The following is a 17,131-nucleotide window of genomic DNA, read 5'->3' on the forward strand; positions in this document are numbered from 1 at the left end:
ATGTGTTTAGTTTTATCTTTTATTGTATAATTCTAAAAATATTTTGGAGTAAGTGAATAAACCCTGAGGCTATATGTTTAGACAGAAAAGTGTTCACCTGGATAATCAATCACCTGGCAATATAACACTTTTGTTATCCAGTTAATCCCAGGTGCTAAAAAATATTGTCTATGAAACAAGTAAGATGAAGGGTATAAATAATTTCTGCTAAGAAATAAAAGTAAAATCTCTAACCATTGACAGAGTTGTGAATGGCTACATTTTTTAATGACAGTCTCAGCAACAGCTCACTGGGAACAACTTTAGTAATCATTCTCTTTGATTTCCTCCTCCTCACAGCATCACGCTGGTCAGCCAGAGGTCACAACACCACAGCACTTCCAGTTCTCAGAGTGACCCTTCATAAGATCCTGCTTTGGGAGCAGAGGTCTGTTGGGCTGAAAGAAAAAGAAAAAATCTCTGATTCTGGCTTGTTCTAAAAATGTAAATAGCTCATAACACAGGTTAAATCCTAAATGCATTTAATTACATAGGAGAATTTGCAAAAATTATGTTATTACCTCAATAGAGGTTAAAAGGTATTTTATGGTGGCAAAATTTCTTCATAATTAATAGTGTACTGGTAAAGGGTCTGTCATTAGATGACATAAATTTGAATTCTGTCTCTATAATTTAATTTTTAATCCTGGATAAATTAATGAACTTTCTGTTTCTGAGTAATGTCATCAGTAAGACTGAACTAATTATGGTATCACACTTCATAAAGTATTATAAGCATTAAACATGTTAAATGTTTTTTAAAGTATTGGTAAAAAATAAGCTTATAAAATATTTATTATTCTCACTAATTAATAATAGTATTTTTAATAAAAGCAATAACTTGAAATTTTTCTATTTATAATAGAGAGTATATGATCTAAAACAATAAATAATATATTTGTCTAGGTAGAATTCTCCTTAAACAAGAAAACAATACCCTTGTAAGCAATAAAAATATTGGGAAGAGTAGAAATACTGGAAATAGTCATTTGAACAGTAATTCAAAAGAAGTATAAATATTTAAAAATAATACAATACAAATTTATATATTTAAGATAACATACTTTACAAAGGTATTGTAACATGGTGCTTAAAAAGTAAAAATAAAAAGAGGTAAGAATGTACTTGGCTACATGAAATAAGTTTTAGTCTCAGAAGTCTACATTATAATATATGAATTAGAAGAGTTCAAAAATACCAAGTAAAAAAAGATATTTTTCATGTTAGCAGTTAAAAATCTGTTAATAACTGGCTTCTTATATAGCCCGAAACACAAGACATTTTTTTAAGAACATAATAAACCCATAGAGAATAAATTCATATGCCAAAAAAAATGAAGTGAGACCATTTCCATTAACACAGATAACAATACCACTTAAGTTAATTGGTAGATTTACTATAATAACAAAGTTTCACAAGATTTTATAATCAATAAATTAATGCAATACTTAATCTATAAAATAAAGTGTGGAAGCATAACAAAGGATATGTAAATGTTTTAAGAGGTAATGATAGCATGGCTACCTTACCAAAAGTCAAACTTTACTAATAGTGATAATGATAAAAATATATCATGTCATAAATGAAAGTTTGTAGTTTGATCATTTATAAAATGTATAAGTGCTTGGGATCTAATGCACAGCATGATGATTATAGATAATAAAATGTATTGCATTCTGGAAATTTGCTAAGTAGATCTTATGTGTTCTCATCACACACACATCAATGGTAACTATGTGAGGTGATAGACATGTTAGTTGACTTGACTGTGGTAAACATTTCACAATGTATATTGAATCATTACTATATGTATTATGTAATTTAATGTTAATTTAACTTACATATTATATATTACATATTGTACATTATGTATATAAATAATATTAAGTTAAATCAGGAAACCTGATCAATTAAACAGAATGCAAATTCCTCAGGTCGATTCAGAAAATAGTATATTGTATGACTATTTATACTTAAAATTGTTCTTAAGATAGATTATTGTAATAGGTATTGTCTCCAAAGTTTCAGAAATTATATTCTTCCAGAGTGTTCATAATTCTTAATGTTAAACCTTTTTAAAAGAGCAAACTAATTTACTATGTATCCATCTGTAATACATGTTTGTGCATGTAATCAGTTAAAGTTATATATTTTTTTTGATCCCTTATAGATAATAAATTGTCTCCACAACATTTATGGAATAACTTATCTTTTCCCACTTTCCCTAAAAGAGAGAAATGTTTTTATGCTCTTTATTGGGTTGTACTATTTTTTCCTATTCATATGAATCCCACTGTTTCCTGAACTGAACACACACTGTTTCGATTTCAATAGTTCAGTAGGGCTTGTATATCAAAGGTAAGTGCTCCATATCCTCCCTCATTTTTTGTTCTTCAAAATTTTCTGGTCTTTTTTTTTTTCTTCTTCTTTAATCTTGCATTAGAGTTTTAGGATTAGTTTCTTAATTTCTACTCTGAATATTGAAATTTTGATTCAAACTGATTATATTTTTCTTAGAGTGGATACAATTGACATCTTTATGGTTATTGAGTCTTCCCAGACTCAAATACAGTACATTTCCCATTTATCTAAATCTTGTCTGTCCATCATGTTCTATAGATTCTCTCTAAACTCTTGCACACCTCTTTTTCAGTTATTCTTGGGTACATTAAAGTTTTTACTACTATTGTAATAAAATAAATTTTCCTGTTATGCTTTCTTGTTGGTAACTGCTGTATAGAATAATGCTACTAACATGTATTTAAATGTTGTTTGATCTTCAGTTAAGCAAGCTGGCTTAACTCTTTAATTATAATTATATATGTTGGGGAATGCTGTTGGATTTTCTTTCTAGACTTACCACATGGAAATAAGGAAAATTTAGTTCCTTTTCTATTGTTTTATTTTTTTCCCCCATTTTAGTAGTCTCATTGCAATATCATACCTCTGGTATAATGTTGAATATTCATATTTTAATGGAACTGCCTCTTTATCACAATTAGTTGCTTTTCAAGTATATGATTTTAAAATAACTTTGTAATTATGCATTCATATCAATCAACATTTTTCTCTAATTTTTCTTCTTTGGCCAGCATATATAAAAGAGAAAATATGTTCTAATTCCATTTATTAAATGCTGAATAGTTATAATATATGTACCTATCAATTATTTCTATGGTTTAATTTTATACCTATAAGTCCTTAATTCAATCAAAATTTATTTTAACAATAAGCGTATGAAAATTCTTACATAGTATTAACTATTTCCCACAGAAATAGCTTTTCTATTATTTATTGGAAAACCTGTTATTTATCCACTAATTTGAAACATTAATTTAACTACATGCTTAATATTTTATACTGAAATTAATTTCTGGAAAATGCAGGATTGAGTTAGGGTGGAGATTTATTTATTCTTCATTTTATTAAGAATACTACTTTATAGTACTTCTAAACAATTATTATGACCTTTCTTTCACATATATCCAACCTAATATATCCATTCACATAAGACTTTAAGCCAATTTGAGGACAAATAATAATAGACTAATTATGACTGCAGAGTTGCATACTTGCTAGGCACATAATAAATGCTCAACGAAAAGAAGCAAGACTGAATGGAAATGAACTTCAGTTATATTCTTAAACTATAAAATGAAATACTTATTATTTTGTTTTAACAAAATTTATATTAGTACCCTGGCCAGTTTGACTTAGCGGTTGGAATATCAGACTGAGGACCAAAGAGTCATGGGTTTGATTCTGGTCAAGGGGGTGCACCTCAGTTACGATTTGTCTTCAGTCCTGGTCAGCCAGGAGGCAGCCAGGCGATGTGTCTCTCTCACATTGATGTTTCTCTTTCTCGCTCTCTCTTTCTCTCTTTGGCATAATTTAAAAGCCAAACTCCCTCCCTACCCCTCTGTCTGAAGACAAATGGAAAAATATCCTTGGGTGAGGATTTAAAAAATAAATAAATAAAATAACATAATCTGTATTATTTCTCCCTTTAAGGTGTGCCATCTACATTCATGCTACACAGAGTTTCTAACATAGCTTGTTAAAAAGAATTTTAGCCTATACATTATTTTTCTTGACTCAGTATTTACAAGAGTAAAAAAATAAACAGGACTAATTTGAAAATAAAACCATCATTTCTAGGTTTGTTCCCAATTCAAAATAGAATTTAAAGCTGCTTATTCTATATCCTAATCAATAAGCATATTAACTAGGAATAGGTGTAAGAATAGGTCTTGATCTTCAGACACTTCCATCTTAGTTACGTGATAATTTTTAGGATCCTCCGTTGGTCCCTCTAAGAGTTATCAGAAGATAATAGGAAAGGAGTAGCTTGAACAAAAAGTGGAAACTGAGTTGACTCCTGAAGGAGGATTGGTTTGGGGGGAAAAAAAAAAAGCAACTTCACAGAGAAAGTAAATATTAGCTTTTTCAAGCCATAATAAGTCCCATACTGTGTCTGGATCTGGTGATTTAAATTTTTTTTTCAATTATTTACTTATTTCCGATTATTTTAAATTTATTTATTTCCCAATTAGTACCAAAAGTTATTCAAGACAGCTTACACACTATATATATTCAGTGCAATACATCTGTGTTTAAATTAGTAAAGTGTGAGAAAGAAAAAGTAAATTTAGAATTCCAGGTCATCAAAAAGAAATGTACTATATCAAAATACAGGTCATTAGGATATTACATCATTATTAAAGCTGAATTGTACCTATAATTCCCAGATTCCCAGTGGCCTAAGGAAATTAATGAATTATAGGTTTCTATTGCCAATAAAATACAAGCTACTCAGGAAATGAAACTATTTTTAGGGTACTAGGGTCTGGGAAAATTTCCTCCCATAGGTCTTCATACATAAGATATTGAGTTATACAGTGGGGTTTATCCCCCAAAACATCCCAATAATACCTGTGATAATGAATATCTTATGACTTCTTGTAGGTAGAAAGCATAATTTAAAAGCCAAACTAAGTGAAATTGATCTGAACTGGGGCATGTTAAACTTTAGAATTCAAGTATACAAAGTCAGCGATAGTCTTCCTTAATGCTAGGATAAAATCTTTGCTCTTTAGCAGACATTATTTAATAAAATCCTCGTTATTATTCTAAAAAAGTTTTTGGGATTTATGACCAACTGGAAAACATATATCCCAATAAAAGCTTTATAAGTTAAATAAACATAGTGAACACCAAACTAAATACTTCTTTTATCAATTGAATTTGGCTAGTAATGCTGACAATTTGCTACTTACAATAGTTGATCTTATGATCAATTGATAAATTCCATATAGAAAGGAATTCTGTATGCTATCTTTTCCACTTTTGTGTCACCAGCTTTCAGCATAGTGTCTGACAATAAATGTTCAATACATATTTGAGGAATAAATGAATGAACAAATGAATGAAGTAACCCTCCACACATCTTACTTTCTACAGTCCAGCTTTTGCAAAGAGTTATGCAATATAGAGAGGTTCTTTGTTTTAGCAAGAACCTAAAGCACAGATCTTCTCTTTACAAAGAAGATCCATATAAATTAAAAAGGTAGACTTTAGATACTTTTAAGAAAATGAAGGAAACTTATTAAGAGCTAACATTGTTCCCAGAAGAAATAACCTCACTGTTCAAGGTTGTTGTGAGGCTCAAATGAGAAAACAAAATTAATGTATATGAATAATGTCAAGATCTCCATTTTTGTAAATGTTTGTACAATTCCTTAGACACATTCCAAAAGTCTCCGAGCCCTGAACTTTCCAATTATTTGATGCCTCTATTATACTTTAGAAACCTTGCACTAGTCTATGATCTCCTCTTCATGCTCTAGTTCCTTTTATTTGGGGGTATTATAATAACCCTTCTTTCTTCTTGTTTTTCCTGTCTGTTTCCTTGGGGTCCATGTTACAAAACATAGGGTAGCTATGTCCATTGATTCTGGGTCGAAATGCTGATTCCACTATCTATTAGCTGTTTAATATTACACTAGTTCCATTAACCCTAATTAATTGCTAGCATCATTATCTATAAAATGAGAATAATATATATCACATTTGTATTGTTACAAAGTTCAAAGAGATAATAGGTGATGTACACAGTAACCATCAAATAGTTAGCAAGTGACAAATGTTAATTGTTCTTATGATTATTCTACCAGAACATTCTGTTTAAAACCTAAATCTGACCTTAACAAATCCTTTTAAAAACTTTCCATGATTTCCAGAAGCTCATATCTGCATAGTAGAGTATGTAATTTTACTTATATCTGGTTTCAGCTTCCCTTTGCACCTTTATCACCCACCATCCCTACCTCCCTCTGGTTGTGTTCTGCTCAGTCTATACAGGGTTCAGCTGTCCAAGCAGACCACAGTCTTTTAAGCCTCTAGAATTTGGCAGATGCTATTCCTTGCGCTGGGATATCCCACCCACCCTGCACTGGCAAAAATATTTCTTCTCTGGAAACCATATCCTACTTCTCCCTGGTAAAATTAACAGCCCTCTGTCACCATAACACTATCTAGAGATGAATCCTCTTTAATTTATCTCTAAATTTAAGAGTGCCTAGAACATAGCAAAGATTCAGTATATACTATTAAATAAATGAACAAACACCTAGCCCAGGGCTTCCGGCCCAACATGTGCTGGATGACACTTATTGAATTGCATTGATTGAATTGAATTGAATTCACACAACTGTTGCTCCTACAGAACCCGATCTACTTGCAAACAGAGGTTAGAGCCTCTTCGTATTTCAGGGTCCCTTCTGGGTTACTACTAAATAGGAGCTAATACACTGGCAATTTAAGAAAGGGATTTTCCTCACCAGAACCTAGAAGAAAAGTGGAACTGCGGGCAGATGGCCCGAGAAAAAGGATGGCCTGCCCAGAGATGCTGTCTCATTGCTCGTCCCCTCTCCTACCTCCACTCCGGCTGGAGAGACGTGAGACGGGGAGGGAAGAAAAGGAAGCTAAAATGTTGGCTCGCCCCTCCTCTTCTCCCTCCTACGGAGAAGGGCTACAGTAAGACAAATGTCTTAAAACGCCTCCCAGGGAGACCATAGTCTTGGAGTCCTCAGATACTCCTGTGTTTCCTCTGCCCCTTCCCTTCTTTGGCTTTCCCTCTTAATTCACTTTACCCCCCCTCCCCACACACACACACCACACTGTCCTTCCTATTACACACACACACACATACACACACACACACACACACACACACACACACACACACACACACTGGCGACCAGAGTACCGCCCTGCCTCCAAACTCCCAGTTCTAGGACCACTGTGACTGTCAACGAAAGGTGCCAATCACAGGCAGCCCTAGCCAGATGCCTGCGAGTTGAGTTAAAAAAAAAAAAAAAGAAAGCTGGTTGAGGACAGAGGGGGAAAGAACACAGCAAGCTCCAGTCCGTATACATATGCACGTAGGATCCCCAACAAGCAAACAGCAGGATATCTCCGACTACTCCAGGGGCTCGGAGCACCACAAACAGGAACTTTAAAGGCATTGAAATCTGTTGCCTGTTCCACTAGGAATATTGTTTGCAAGGCACAAGGTGTCTTTTGGTAGTGAGCACCCTCTGCGCATGCGCACGTCCATTCGGGGAATTACTGCCCTGCCGCCGACTAAGTTGCATTCCTTGAATCTTCGCTGAAAAGACAATTCTTTAATCAGAGTTAGTAATGTGGACAGTACAAAATCGAGAGAGTTTGGGGCTTCTCTCTTTCCCTGTGATGATTGCCATGGTCTGTTGTGCACACAGGTGAGCTGTTCTTTTTTCTTAGTGTTATTCTTGTTACATGCTTGCTGGATCATGTAGCTCGTTATTTGCGGGTAGGTGTGCCTGTCTATTTTTATGTCTGCTCGCAGTTTGTGCTCATTCTGAATACGGTCCCTACTTCTTCCCTTCAGCACCAATGAGCCCAGCAACATGTCATACGTGAAAGAGACAGTGGACAGATTGCTCAAAGGATATGACATTCGCTTGCGGCCGGACTTTGGAGGTAAAGCTTCATCTTTTTTCAACCTGTAACCCACAACCCACACCTAGTTCTCATTTCCTGTCAAAGATAAATATCAAAAAAAGAAGACGAAAGAAAGAAAAGCATGTAATTTTCACAAGCGTGCACTATGCTCTATGCCCTGGACACACACACACACACACACACACACACACGCACTCACGATCCCCCAGTAGCAGGTGGATGAAACCCCAGGCAGAGCCGACCTTCCCCTGGCCCGACACACCCTCTGCATAGTCACTGCATCACGCGTGTGCCCACACCTGTTTTCCCAAGCTGTCCCCTGCTCCAAGGAGTGGGAGTAGAGGGAGCCCATTCAGAATCTGAATGTAGTAAGCGCAAAGGAAGCCCCTGTCCCTTCCCCAGCCTGTCGCCACTCTGAGAATATGCCCATAATGCGTCCCACCTCCCCGGCAGGACCCCCCGTGGACGTCGGGATGCGGATCGATGTCGCCAGCATAGACATGGTCTCCGAAGTGAACATGGTGAGTGGCCTCGGGACGGGTTCGGACTGCGGGGCTTACGCAGATACGAAATGGACCGGTCCCCGTGCCCTCTGCGTTTCATTGGCGGTCATCTCGCCCCGGCCCCGGGAGTCCCACTCCGCGTGCACTCCCCACTCTGGCACACACACCCTGTTGCCCCTGGTTTGTATTTTCGACACACACACGGGCTACTGCGGTGTTCCGGAGGAAACGTGCTCAGCACTATTTGGGGAAAGACGGGCGGCTGGCAGCTGCGGATCGGGTGGGGCGGAGTCTGAGCGTTACTTTGACAGGGTTTCCTTTGGTCTCGGATGCCGAGGGCACCATCTGCCGGCGGCCCGGCGGCCTGCACTAGGGTCCTCGGACGGTGGTCCACAGCCTACTTCTTGCCAGGTCCGGGCCCCGCAGCTCCGGGGCCCAACTGACTCAGCCCCGCCACCCAGCACCCAAGCACACAGAAGTGGTTTCAGAGTGTCCCGTCCCTCTTTCCAGGCTCTAGCACACCGTGTGTCAGGAGCAACAGGCTGAGACAACAGTCTGCGCTTGCTAATACGAAAGTGCTCGAGCCAGCTTCTGGGCAGGCTTCTATTGTTCCCATGTGAGGGATGATGAATTTGACTTGCTACCTTTTGCAAATTTAAGATGAAACAGAGCGACTCAAGTCATTGCTTTGTTTTACCCTAGAAAATTGAGCATGCCGCAAAAGCCTGATGATTAAAGGGACCGTGGAAAGGAGGGGGGCGAGAGTAACAGCGCAATTCTTTCATTTCAAAGGGTTAACATTCTATTGTTTCCTTTTTTTTTTTTTTTTTTCCCTGAAGCTGTTGCAAAAATGGATCGAAATCATAGCTGTCACTGTCTTTGTTAGCTGCTTCCAACCACTGTGGGGTAGCAGTTTTCTAGTTGTTAGAGTTTCTAACTGTTGCTTCTGGTAAGCAGGGGGAAAAGCCTGTTGCTTTTCTATAACCAATCACCTAGGGAACAGCTAGATCTACGTGAGCAACATGTCATTTTTTCCGCTTGCGAAAAAAATATTGTGGCAGCAGAAATTTAGACAGCCTGAATAATTTAAAGACTAAAGCCTTTAGGGATTTTTACCCCTTTGTAGCTGTAAAGGCTATTGAACTGTCTTTTCATTTCATTACTAGTGTGTCGTTTTATTTTAACATGCTAACATTTAAGAATTTTTTTAAGATTAGGGCAAGAAAGAAAAAATATGTTTATAATCAATTGAATATAATTACAATAAAAAGCGTGACTGTTACATTTCTGTATTTTACAGTTATAACTTACCCAACTTATTTTCTTTTTAAAATCGGTTTTTAATTACAGTTGACATTCAATATTATATTAGTAATATAGTGATTAGGAATTTATATACATTAGGAAAGTGCTCACCCCAATAGTAACTTACCCGGATTTAAATAGCTTATTTAAAATACCATTTTAAAATAAAGTCTGTAGTTGGAAAGAGAAAACCAATTTATAAAAAGTAATGCACAATGATTATCTTCTGACTTGGCAAAGATTTTTAATAGATTGACTTATTTATAATATTCTGCTCATATACAAGTCACTAAAGCAAAGTGACCCAAATATACTATGTAACCCAAAATACACTATTTACAAATACTGCATAATACAATAACATGTGTACATATACAAATCATACCCAATCCATGCTATTGTAGCTAAACAAATTAGAAAAAAAAGTTTGTATCATGTAGATAAATAATTATATTTTTATTCTTTTATTTTGGCACCTTTTAAGTACCCACATAGATAATTTATAAAATAGAAGATTAGGAAAGCTCAAAGGGCAAACAGTGCCTTTGCCAGTGGTCAGTCTTCTGTATAGCATAATATATTTTTCAGAATTTTAAAAAATGTATAAATCTGTTAAATATATTTACAAATACTTTTCAGGTTTGCTTTTTTAAAAAAAATTTATTTGAGTTGGGAAGTTTCTAGTAACCAGAACAACTATCACAATAAAGAAAGCTCTGTATAACCAGTTGTTCAACTGAATTCATATGTAGGCTCAGAAAAGAAATGGAATTTAATTGCAGTGCCACTGGAAACATCTCCTACTGATGGAATAATACAGTCTATTCACTCACTGCACCATGTGTATATGTACTTGATTTTTAAAAATATTTACTGAGCAGATAAATCTATGAAAAACACATTCTACTAAAATACCCATTACCTTTCCACAATGATGTTAGAGATATATGAGAAAATAAGAAGCGCTAACATTGAAAAATAATAAAACTCAGTTTGCTTATTCTTCTTTGTTTCTCCTTTTAAGGAGAGCTACAAACAAGAGTCAACATTTTTTTTTTTTCATTTTCTCTCATCTATGACAAAGCATTGAAATAAATAGATTAGACATAACTTCAAGAAAAATGGAAACAAAGGGGATTTTTAGGACTGAGGGTTCTGTATAAGCACAACCTGGATGGTTAGCCCTGGTTAAGAGAATGGCTTATATATGCTTTGGTTTTTAGATAATGTAAGTAGAGGTGCGTTGTCTATGGAAAATAACACTAATTGCTTCTTTTATTAATTGTGTTTTAGTAGCCTAATAGGCAGTAACTTTTGAGGTTATTTAACAGAAAAAGTTCACCAAAATTAATTTAAAAAATAAGGATGGACAAAGAATATAATAAAAATAGCTTTAAGGAAAATTCAGACTAAAATTTGTTACTAAAGCTTTGCTCATTTTTATATTCTTATTCATTACCATTATAATCCACCCATTCCATAGCTGGGAATATGACATAATAATTATACACTACTTTAATGGGTTTAAAACTAGATTATGTTAATTTTTGTTATTTTTTATAATAAAATATAATTCCATATTGGTTTATAGCTTTGTCTGTTTTAAAGACTAGCATTACATCAAAAATATTTTCTGATTTATATACTTCAGGATTGAAAATATTTTTCCCAATTTAGAAAGCAAAATAGACAGGGTTGTAGTCAAGGAACTCTATATCCAGAATCCGAGTCAGTGAGCAGTGAATGCAAATCCTTTGTAGAATAGTACTGACACAGAAAGAATAAGAGAGATAGTTAAAAGCAAGACTTCTCTTTTCAGGCAATAATATTATTGATCAAAATAAGATGGGGTTTTCTTCTGGCATCATGTGATATATTATGTATGTGACAATAACTATAAACTACTATTTTTGGAACAATTGTTTAAAAAAACCACTGTGATTTTCATTTATTATTATGCTAAGCCTTTCAGCCCTCTCTTAACAATTTCTGCCAAACCACATACCTACACACACACACATACATGAGTGACTAGAGATGAACAGGAGGTAGAGGGGACAAAAAAGGAGTCAGTAACCCCCAGAAATTGCCTTAAAGTAACATCTGCTATTATAACCCCAGTAAAACACAGATAACAATAAGCAAGTCTTCTCTTTGTTGTAGACTGGGGAAACATGGTATTAACTATATGCAAACAATTGGTTGAACTCTTGTATTTCAGTTCAAGGACTAGTTGTTCCTTCTTTTTAAAGAGATGGTTTCTGGTGATCAAATAGGAGTTCAAAGCACAGAGCTCCCTGTCCCCAACCTAGACACTATGGTCTCATGACCACTTCCAGAACACTTTACATCTATTAAGCCATTCCCAGTAACAGATGACTAACATGTATTTATTGTTTTTTTTTTCCTTTCTCCCAACTGTAAATGTTATTATAAACATTACAAATAACAACAAAAACAACAACAAAAAGAACTAAAATAAGCCAATTGTGTAAATTATGCCTAAAAGAAAAGCAAATATAATTTACCAAATACTTAGTGTTGTTAAAGTCCACTGTTGTTGCTGTTGTCCTTTTAATATTTGATTCCAGGAATATTTTTTTAGTTGGCTACTGAGTACAAATGATGGTAGTTTGATACTGTCCATTGTATTTAAACTAGGAACATTGCTCCCCTACTGCAAATTAATAATTTTTCTAACACGTAATGTGAAACAGAAGAAAACTGTTATTTTCTAGGATCTGAGTATTATAAAGGATTTACCCACCCCACCTAAAATCTTTTCATCAGGTGGCCTAGTAGCAAGGGTGTTTATCTCAACTGAGCATCACTTAGTATTAATTCCTTGTCTGATGCTTCTTGTTTTAGCACATCCAAAGTCTTAATGGCACCCTCAATATACACACAAATGAAAACTTGCATTCTCAAGGAAGGTAAAACATTTCAAAAGAAAAATGATATTAAAATGATTTGAGTTTCAATAACTCAAACAACATTGTTATCTTTGAGGATAAGAAGAAGATGGGATGGATCTATGCTTGTAAATGATTACATGTTAGTACAGAGTTTCCCCATGAATTTTTTCAGAGCAACAAATTCTGTTTTTTGTAATACCACAGAGTTTCTGCATTTTTAGAATACTATTGTTTTCAACAGATTGTGCATTTTATGAAATCTCTTGACTGCTATCTGTTGAAAGAATCTAACAGCCAGTAGCAAATCACAATCTATTACTTGGCACTTGAAATACACAAGAAAAGTTTTATTATTAATTTCTATCAGAGATGATAACTTAGAAAAAAAAGATTGGCCATATACACCCACAAAAGAGTGAAAGATGCATGGGTTTTCTTTCATAAGCCGTTACCCCATTTTCATAGTCATTGTTTTTCTGCCAGTAGTTTTTTTCTGCCACCCTTTCATTAAGTGCCTAAGGTATTCCCACCTTTGCATCTCCAGTAAAACCTATCATCATATTGTATATTTAGATTAAAAGCCATTTTTCTATGAACATTCATCCAACTGCTCTTCTGAATAAACAAGATGTGATCTTCATCCCTGTTGCATTTACAGTCTTTTTTTAAAAAAAAAAAAAAAAAAGTTATTTAAGCCCTGGCTGGTTTGGCTTAGTGGTTAGAGCATTGGCCTGAGGACCAGAGTCCTTGGTTCAGTTCCCGCTAAGGGCATGTACCTCGGTTGCAGTTTGTCCCCTGCCCCGGGTGGGGTCATGTGGATGGCAGAGAGTTGATGTGTCTCTCTCATATCAGTGTTTCTCTCTCTCTCTCTTCTCCCCTTTCTCCCTCCCGCTCTATCTGAAGATACATGCAAAAATGTCTTCAGGTGAGGATAAAAATAAATAAAAATAAACAACTCTTTAAAAATTTTTAAATAAATAAGTTATTTAAAATTTCTATATTTCAGAGTGAAGAGTTTTCCTCTTTGAAAGATTCTAAAACATCCATAGTCACCTTGGTCTTGGAGTATTTGGATTCAACACATGCTTACAGACAATTAGTCTTTTTTCAGAGCCTACACTAGGTACTAGGGATAAAAATATGACCAAGACATGCCCCATACTTTAAAATATTTCACAATGTACAAAGAAAATGTACACATAAAATTATTTTAAAACAATGTGGCAGATGCTACAATAGAGACATACAAGTCCAGGACTCTGTGGGTACGCAGAGGGGCGGTTTCTAAGGCATGGTGAAGAGCTATTGCTTGACATGATTCCTAAAGAGGTAGAGGCGTTAGCACCATGTGTAGAGTGCAAATGAACAGAAGAACCTTCCAAACAAAGGAAGGCCATAGGCGTTGGCAGGTATCCCTAAAAACAGCATGGAGTGTTGTAGAACTGCAGGTAATTCACTCTTGTGAGAACTTAAAGGGCATGGGAAAGATTGTAAAGAGATAAGACAGAATTCTAAAAGCAAAAAGTAAACCAATATTAATGAGTGTTCTCACTCGTATAAAAAGAAGCCTCTCTATAAACATACATTTTTTTATATATGCACTTACACTTTCTGAATGAATACACCAGGAATGAGTAACAAGGTTTCTCTTGGAAGTAGACCCAGGACTAGGAGTATGAGTTGGAGGGATACTTGCAATTCCTTATTTATCTTTTTGAATTGCTTGCTTAAAAAAAAAAATCTTATACATGATTTACAACACTTTCACTCTCAAAAGACACATGCATGAATGCACACACACACACACAGAGGAAAAGGGTGAAGGAGAGACAGAGACAGAGACAGAGACAGAGACAGAGACAGAGACAATGATGCTGGAATCAGTAGGCTAAGGAAATGAATCCTAATCCTAAAATACAGAAAACCTGCTAAAGATTGTAACAGGTACTATGTTTTGCACTTCAGATAGATCATTCTGGTAGCTACGTGGAAGGTGAATTAGAGAAGGCTACCACTGGGGACAGTGTTTCTAGTTAAGAAGCCAGGAGAGTGTTTCAAAGTTCGAATGAAAAATGACAAATGTTTCAAGTACAACAGTAGCCTTAGTAGTGGAAAGAGGGAAAACATGATTTTCAAACAGAGGCAAAACAGAGTGATTTTGTGTCTAGTTAAGATAGTGGAGGTTAGCCTGGCTGGTGTGGCTCAGTGGTTGAGCATCGACCCATGCACCAAGAGGTTGCTAGTTCAGTTCCTGGTCAGGGCATCTTGTTCACCACTGAAGGGGATGAACATGTTTTCAGAACTAGTGTGTGTGTGTGTGTGTGTGTGTGTGTGTGTGTCAGAGCATGCTGTTATAAGGTACTTGTGGGAACATTGAGGTAGAATAGTAGAAATTGGAACTATCCTGAAAAAGTCTAGTTCCTTGGTAATTCTGTTCACAAATAAAGCAAATTCTGCTGGGAATGACCCCAGGGCCCATAAATGCGGTGGCTGAAATGGGTTGGTTAGAGATACAGAGAAAGGGTGCCGGGGAAAGGCAGAGACTACAGCACACTCATCTTTAATCCCCAGCAATAGTGCTCTTTATCTAGGAGGACCCAGGCCCTGACAGGATTTAGACCATACTTTGCAAATTCCCCCAGAGAAGCAATCTTTATACTCTGCTTTAGTTGCCTTCATGAAAGCACATATGTGGGGAAAATAGATGTGGGGGGAGCCCACTCAAACAGCACCTGCTCCCTTCTCCGCCATGTCCCTGCAATGCTTCCGAGTCCTTCTGGAACATTGTGTTTCCATGTGAACTGGGTGAAAGCAGTGTGAGTCCTCATAGCAATCGCATCTGGGCAGGCAGTGAAACTGGATATAACGACAGCACAAGCATGGCCAACAGTGTACCCGGAGAAACAAAGCTTAGCTGCTAGAAAATTAAAAAGTGGCTCCCAGGAGCTTTGCAGAAGAACTGAAACGTTTAAAAGGCCTGGTGGGGATGATGTTAAACAAGAATTCAACAGAACTTTGTCCCTCACAAATGATATCTTGGAAAGAGGATGCCTATTTAAACAAAGGTATATTCAGAAATTATTTTTTTAGTTTAGAGAAAGAAGGTAGAAAAGCAGCTTGAGAAATAGATTCAAATAGAAGTTCCTAGGTAGCTGTCAGCAAACAGTTCCTCCACCCCTACCACAATGGAAAAGGAGCATGGGTTTAAGGCCCTTCGGATGCAACAGAAAAGTCAGAGGCTAGATGCCTTGCTCCTGTTGCTGAATGGATTAATCAGGCAAGCTGCTAGGAGAGTTTATTTGGGATCATTCCTGGAAGCGGGGGAATAGATTTGTTGAAAGCTAAGGTCCTTGCCTACTTCAACCTTCTGTGACTCACAGGGCGGCTTTTCTTCTTCTGATCTATTATTTTCAGGGCAATGATATACAATTCTCTTGTCAAGAGAAACAGTTTTGTAGTTTTCAGAGAGACAGTTCAATGACATTTATTTGAAATCTTACCTGTGCCTAGAACATTTTCTCATGTCAGAGGCCATCATGTCCCTCTCCTACCACCCACAATCTTCTCCCACCCAAATGCATCTAGAGCTACTCCAAAACCCACAGGAAGTCATCTTTCTTCCTTGGAGCCCTTTCTGTTGCCACACTAGAGAGAATTCTGCTGGAGAACACTGTATCGGGCATATAAAAATCAAGATATGCCCGGTCGGTGTGGCTCAGTGGTTGAGTGTCCACTCATGCACCAAGAGGTCACTGGTTCAATTCCTGGTCAAGACACATGTCCCGGTTGTGGGCCCGATCCCCAGTGGGGGGCATGTAGGAGGCAGCCAAACAATGTTCTCTCTCATTGATGTTTCTATCTCTCTCTCCCTCTCCCCTCCACTTTAAAAATCAATAAGAAAAAAAAATTTGTTTTAAATCAAGACTCTGAAAAGACAAAAGACAATATAAACAATGATCATCTTTCAGCATATATAAGAGTTTTATTATTAACCTTGTATTTTTCCCCTACACTGTGTAGGGTTAGGATTCTTTCCACTGACATCACAACCCCTCTGCCCTGTCCCCTGCTCCACCCTGAGCACACAGCCCATCCCAAAGAAACAACTGAGAAAATAAAAATTCCAGTTCAAACTGACTACTGAAGTTTAGGATTATATTTTTTATGCTCTCTATTGTAACTCTTTGCATATAGCAGGGACTTAATAACAATAACATTTATTAAGGTTATAAAAGAATTTTTCTTGTCATAAAAATGAAGAAGAATAGCATTTAAATGTTTAATTCAGGAATTAATAGTTTCTCTGTCAAGTCTACCTTATACCTTCATCTGTAATTTTCTTTTATGTTGATCATGAATCATGAG

The 17,131-nt window shown here is 36.1% G+C and overlaps 1 protein-coding gene across 4 annotated transcripts in view; it reads left to right on the plus strand.

Moving 5' to 3' along the window:
• Positions 1-7,655: 7,655 nt before the first annotated feature.
• Positions 7,656-17,131, plus strand: part of GABRB1 (gamma-aminobutyric acid type A receptor subunit beta1) — a 356,673-nt gene continuing 347,197 nt past the window's right edge. The window contains exons 1-3 of one of the 4 annotated variants that reach the window (XM_036271342.1): positions 7,656-7,820; positions 7,970-8,061; positions 8,497-8,564. In XM_036271342.1, the coding sequence (XP_036127235.1) occupies positions 7,741-7,820; positions 7,970-8,061; positions 8,497-8,564 (240 nt within the window). In that variant the 5' untranslated portion in view covers positions 7,656-7,740. The remainder of the gene's footprint in view (positions 7,821-7,969; positions 8,062-8,496; positions 8,565-17,131) is intronic. The other 3 variants (XM_036271355.1, XM_036271346.1, XM_036271360.1) reach the window with 3 other exon arrangements.

This window comes from Molossus molossus, unplaced genomic scaffold (assembly GCF_014108415.1).
Source record: "Molossus molossus isolate mMolMol1 unplaced genomic scaffold, mMolMol1.p scaffold_m16_p_1, whole genome shotgun sequence".
Taxonomy (NCBI): Eukaryota; Metazoa; Chordata; class Mammalia; order Chiroptera; family Molossidae; genus Molossus; species Molossus molossus.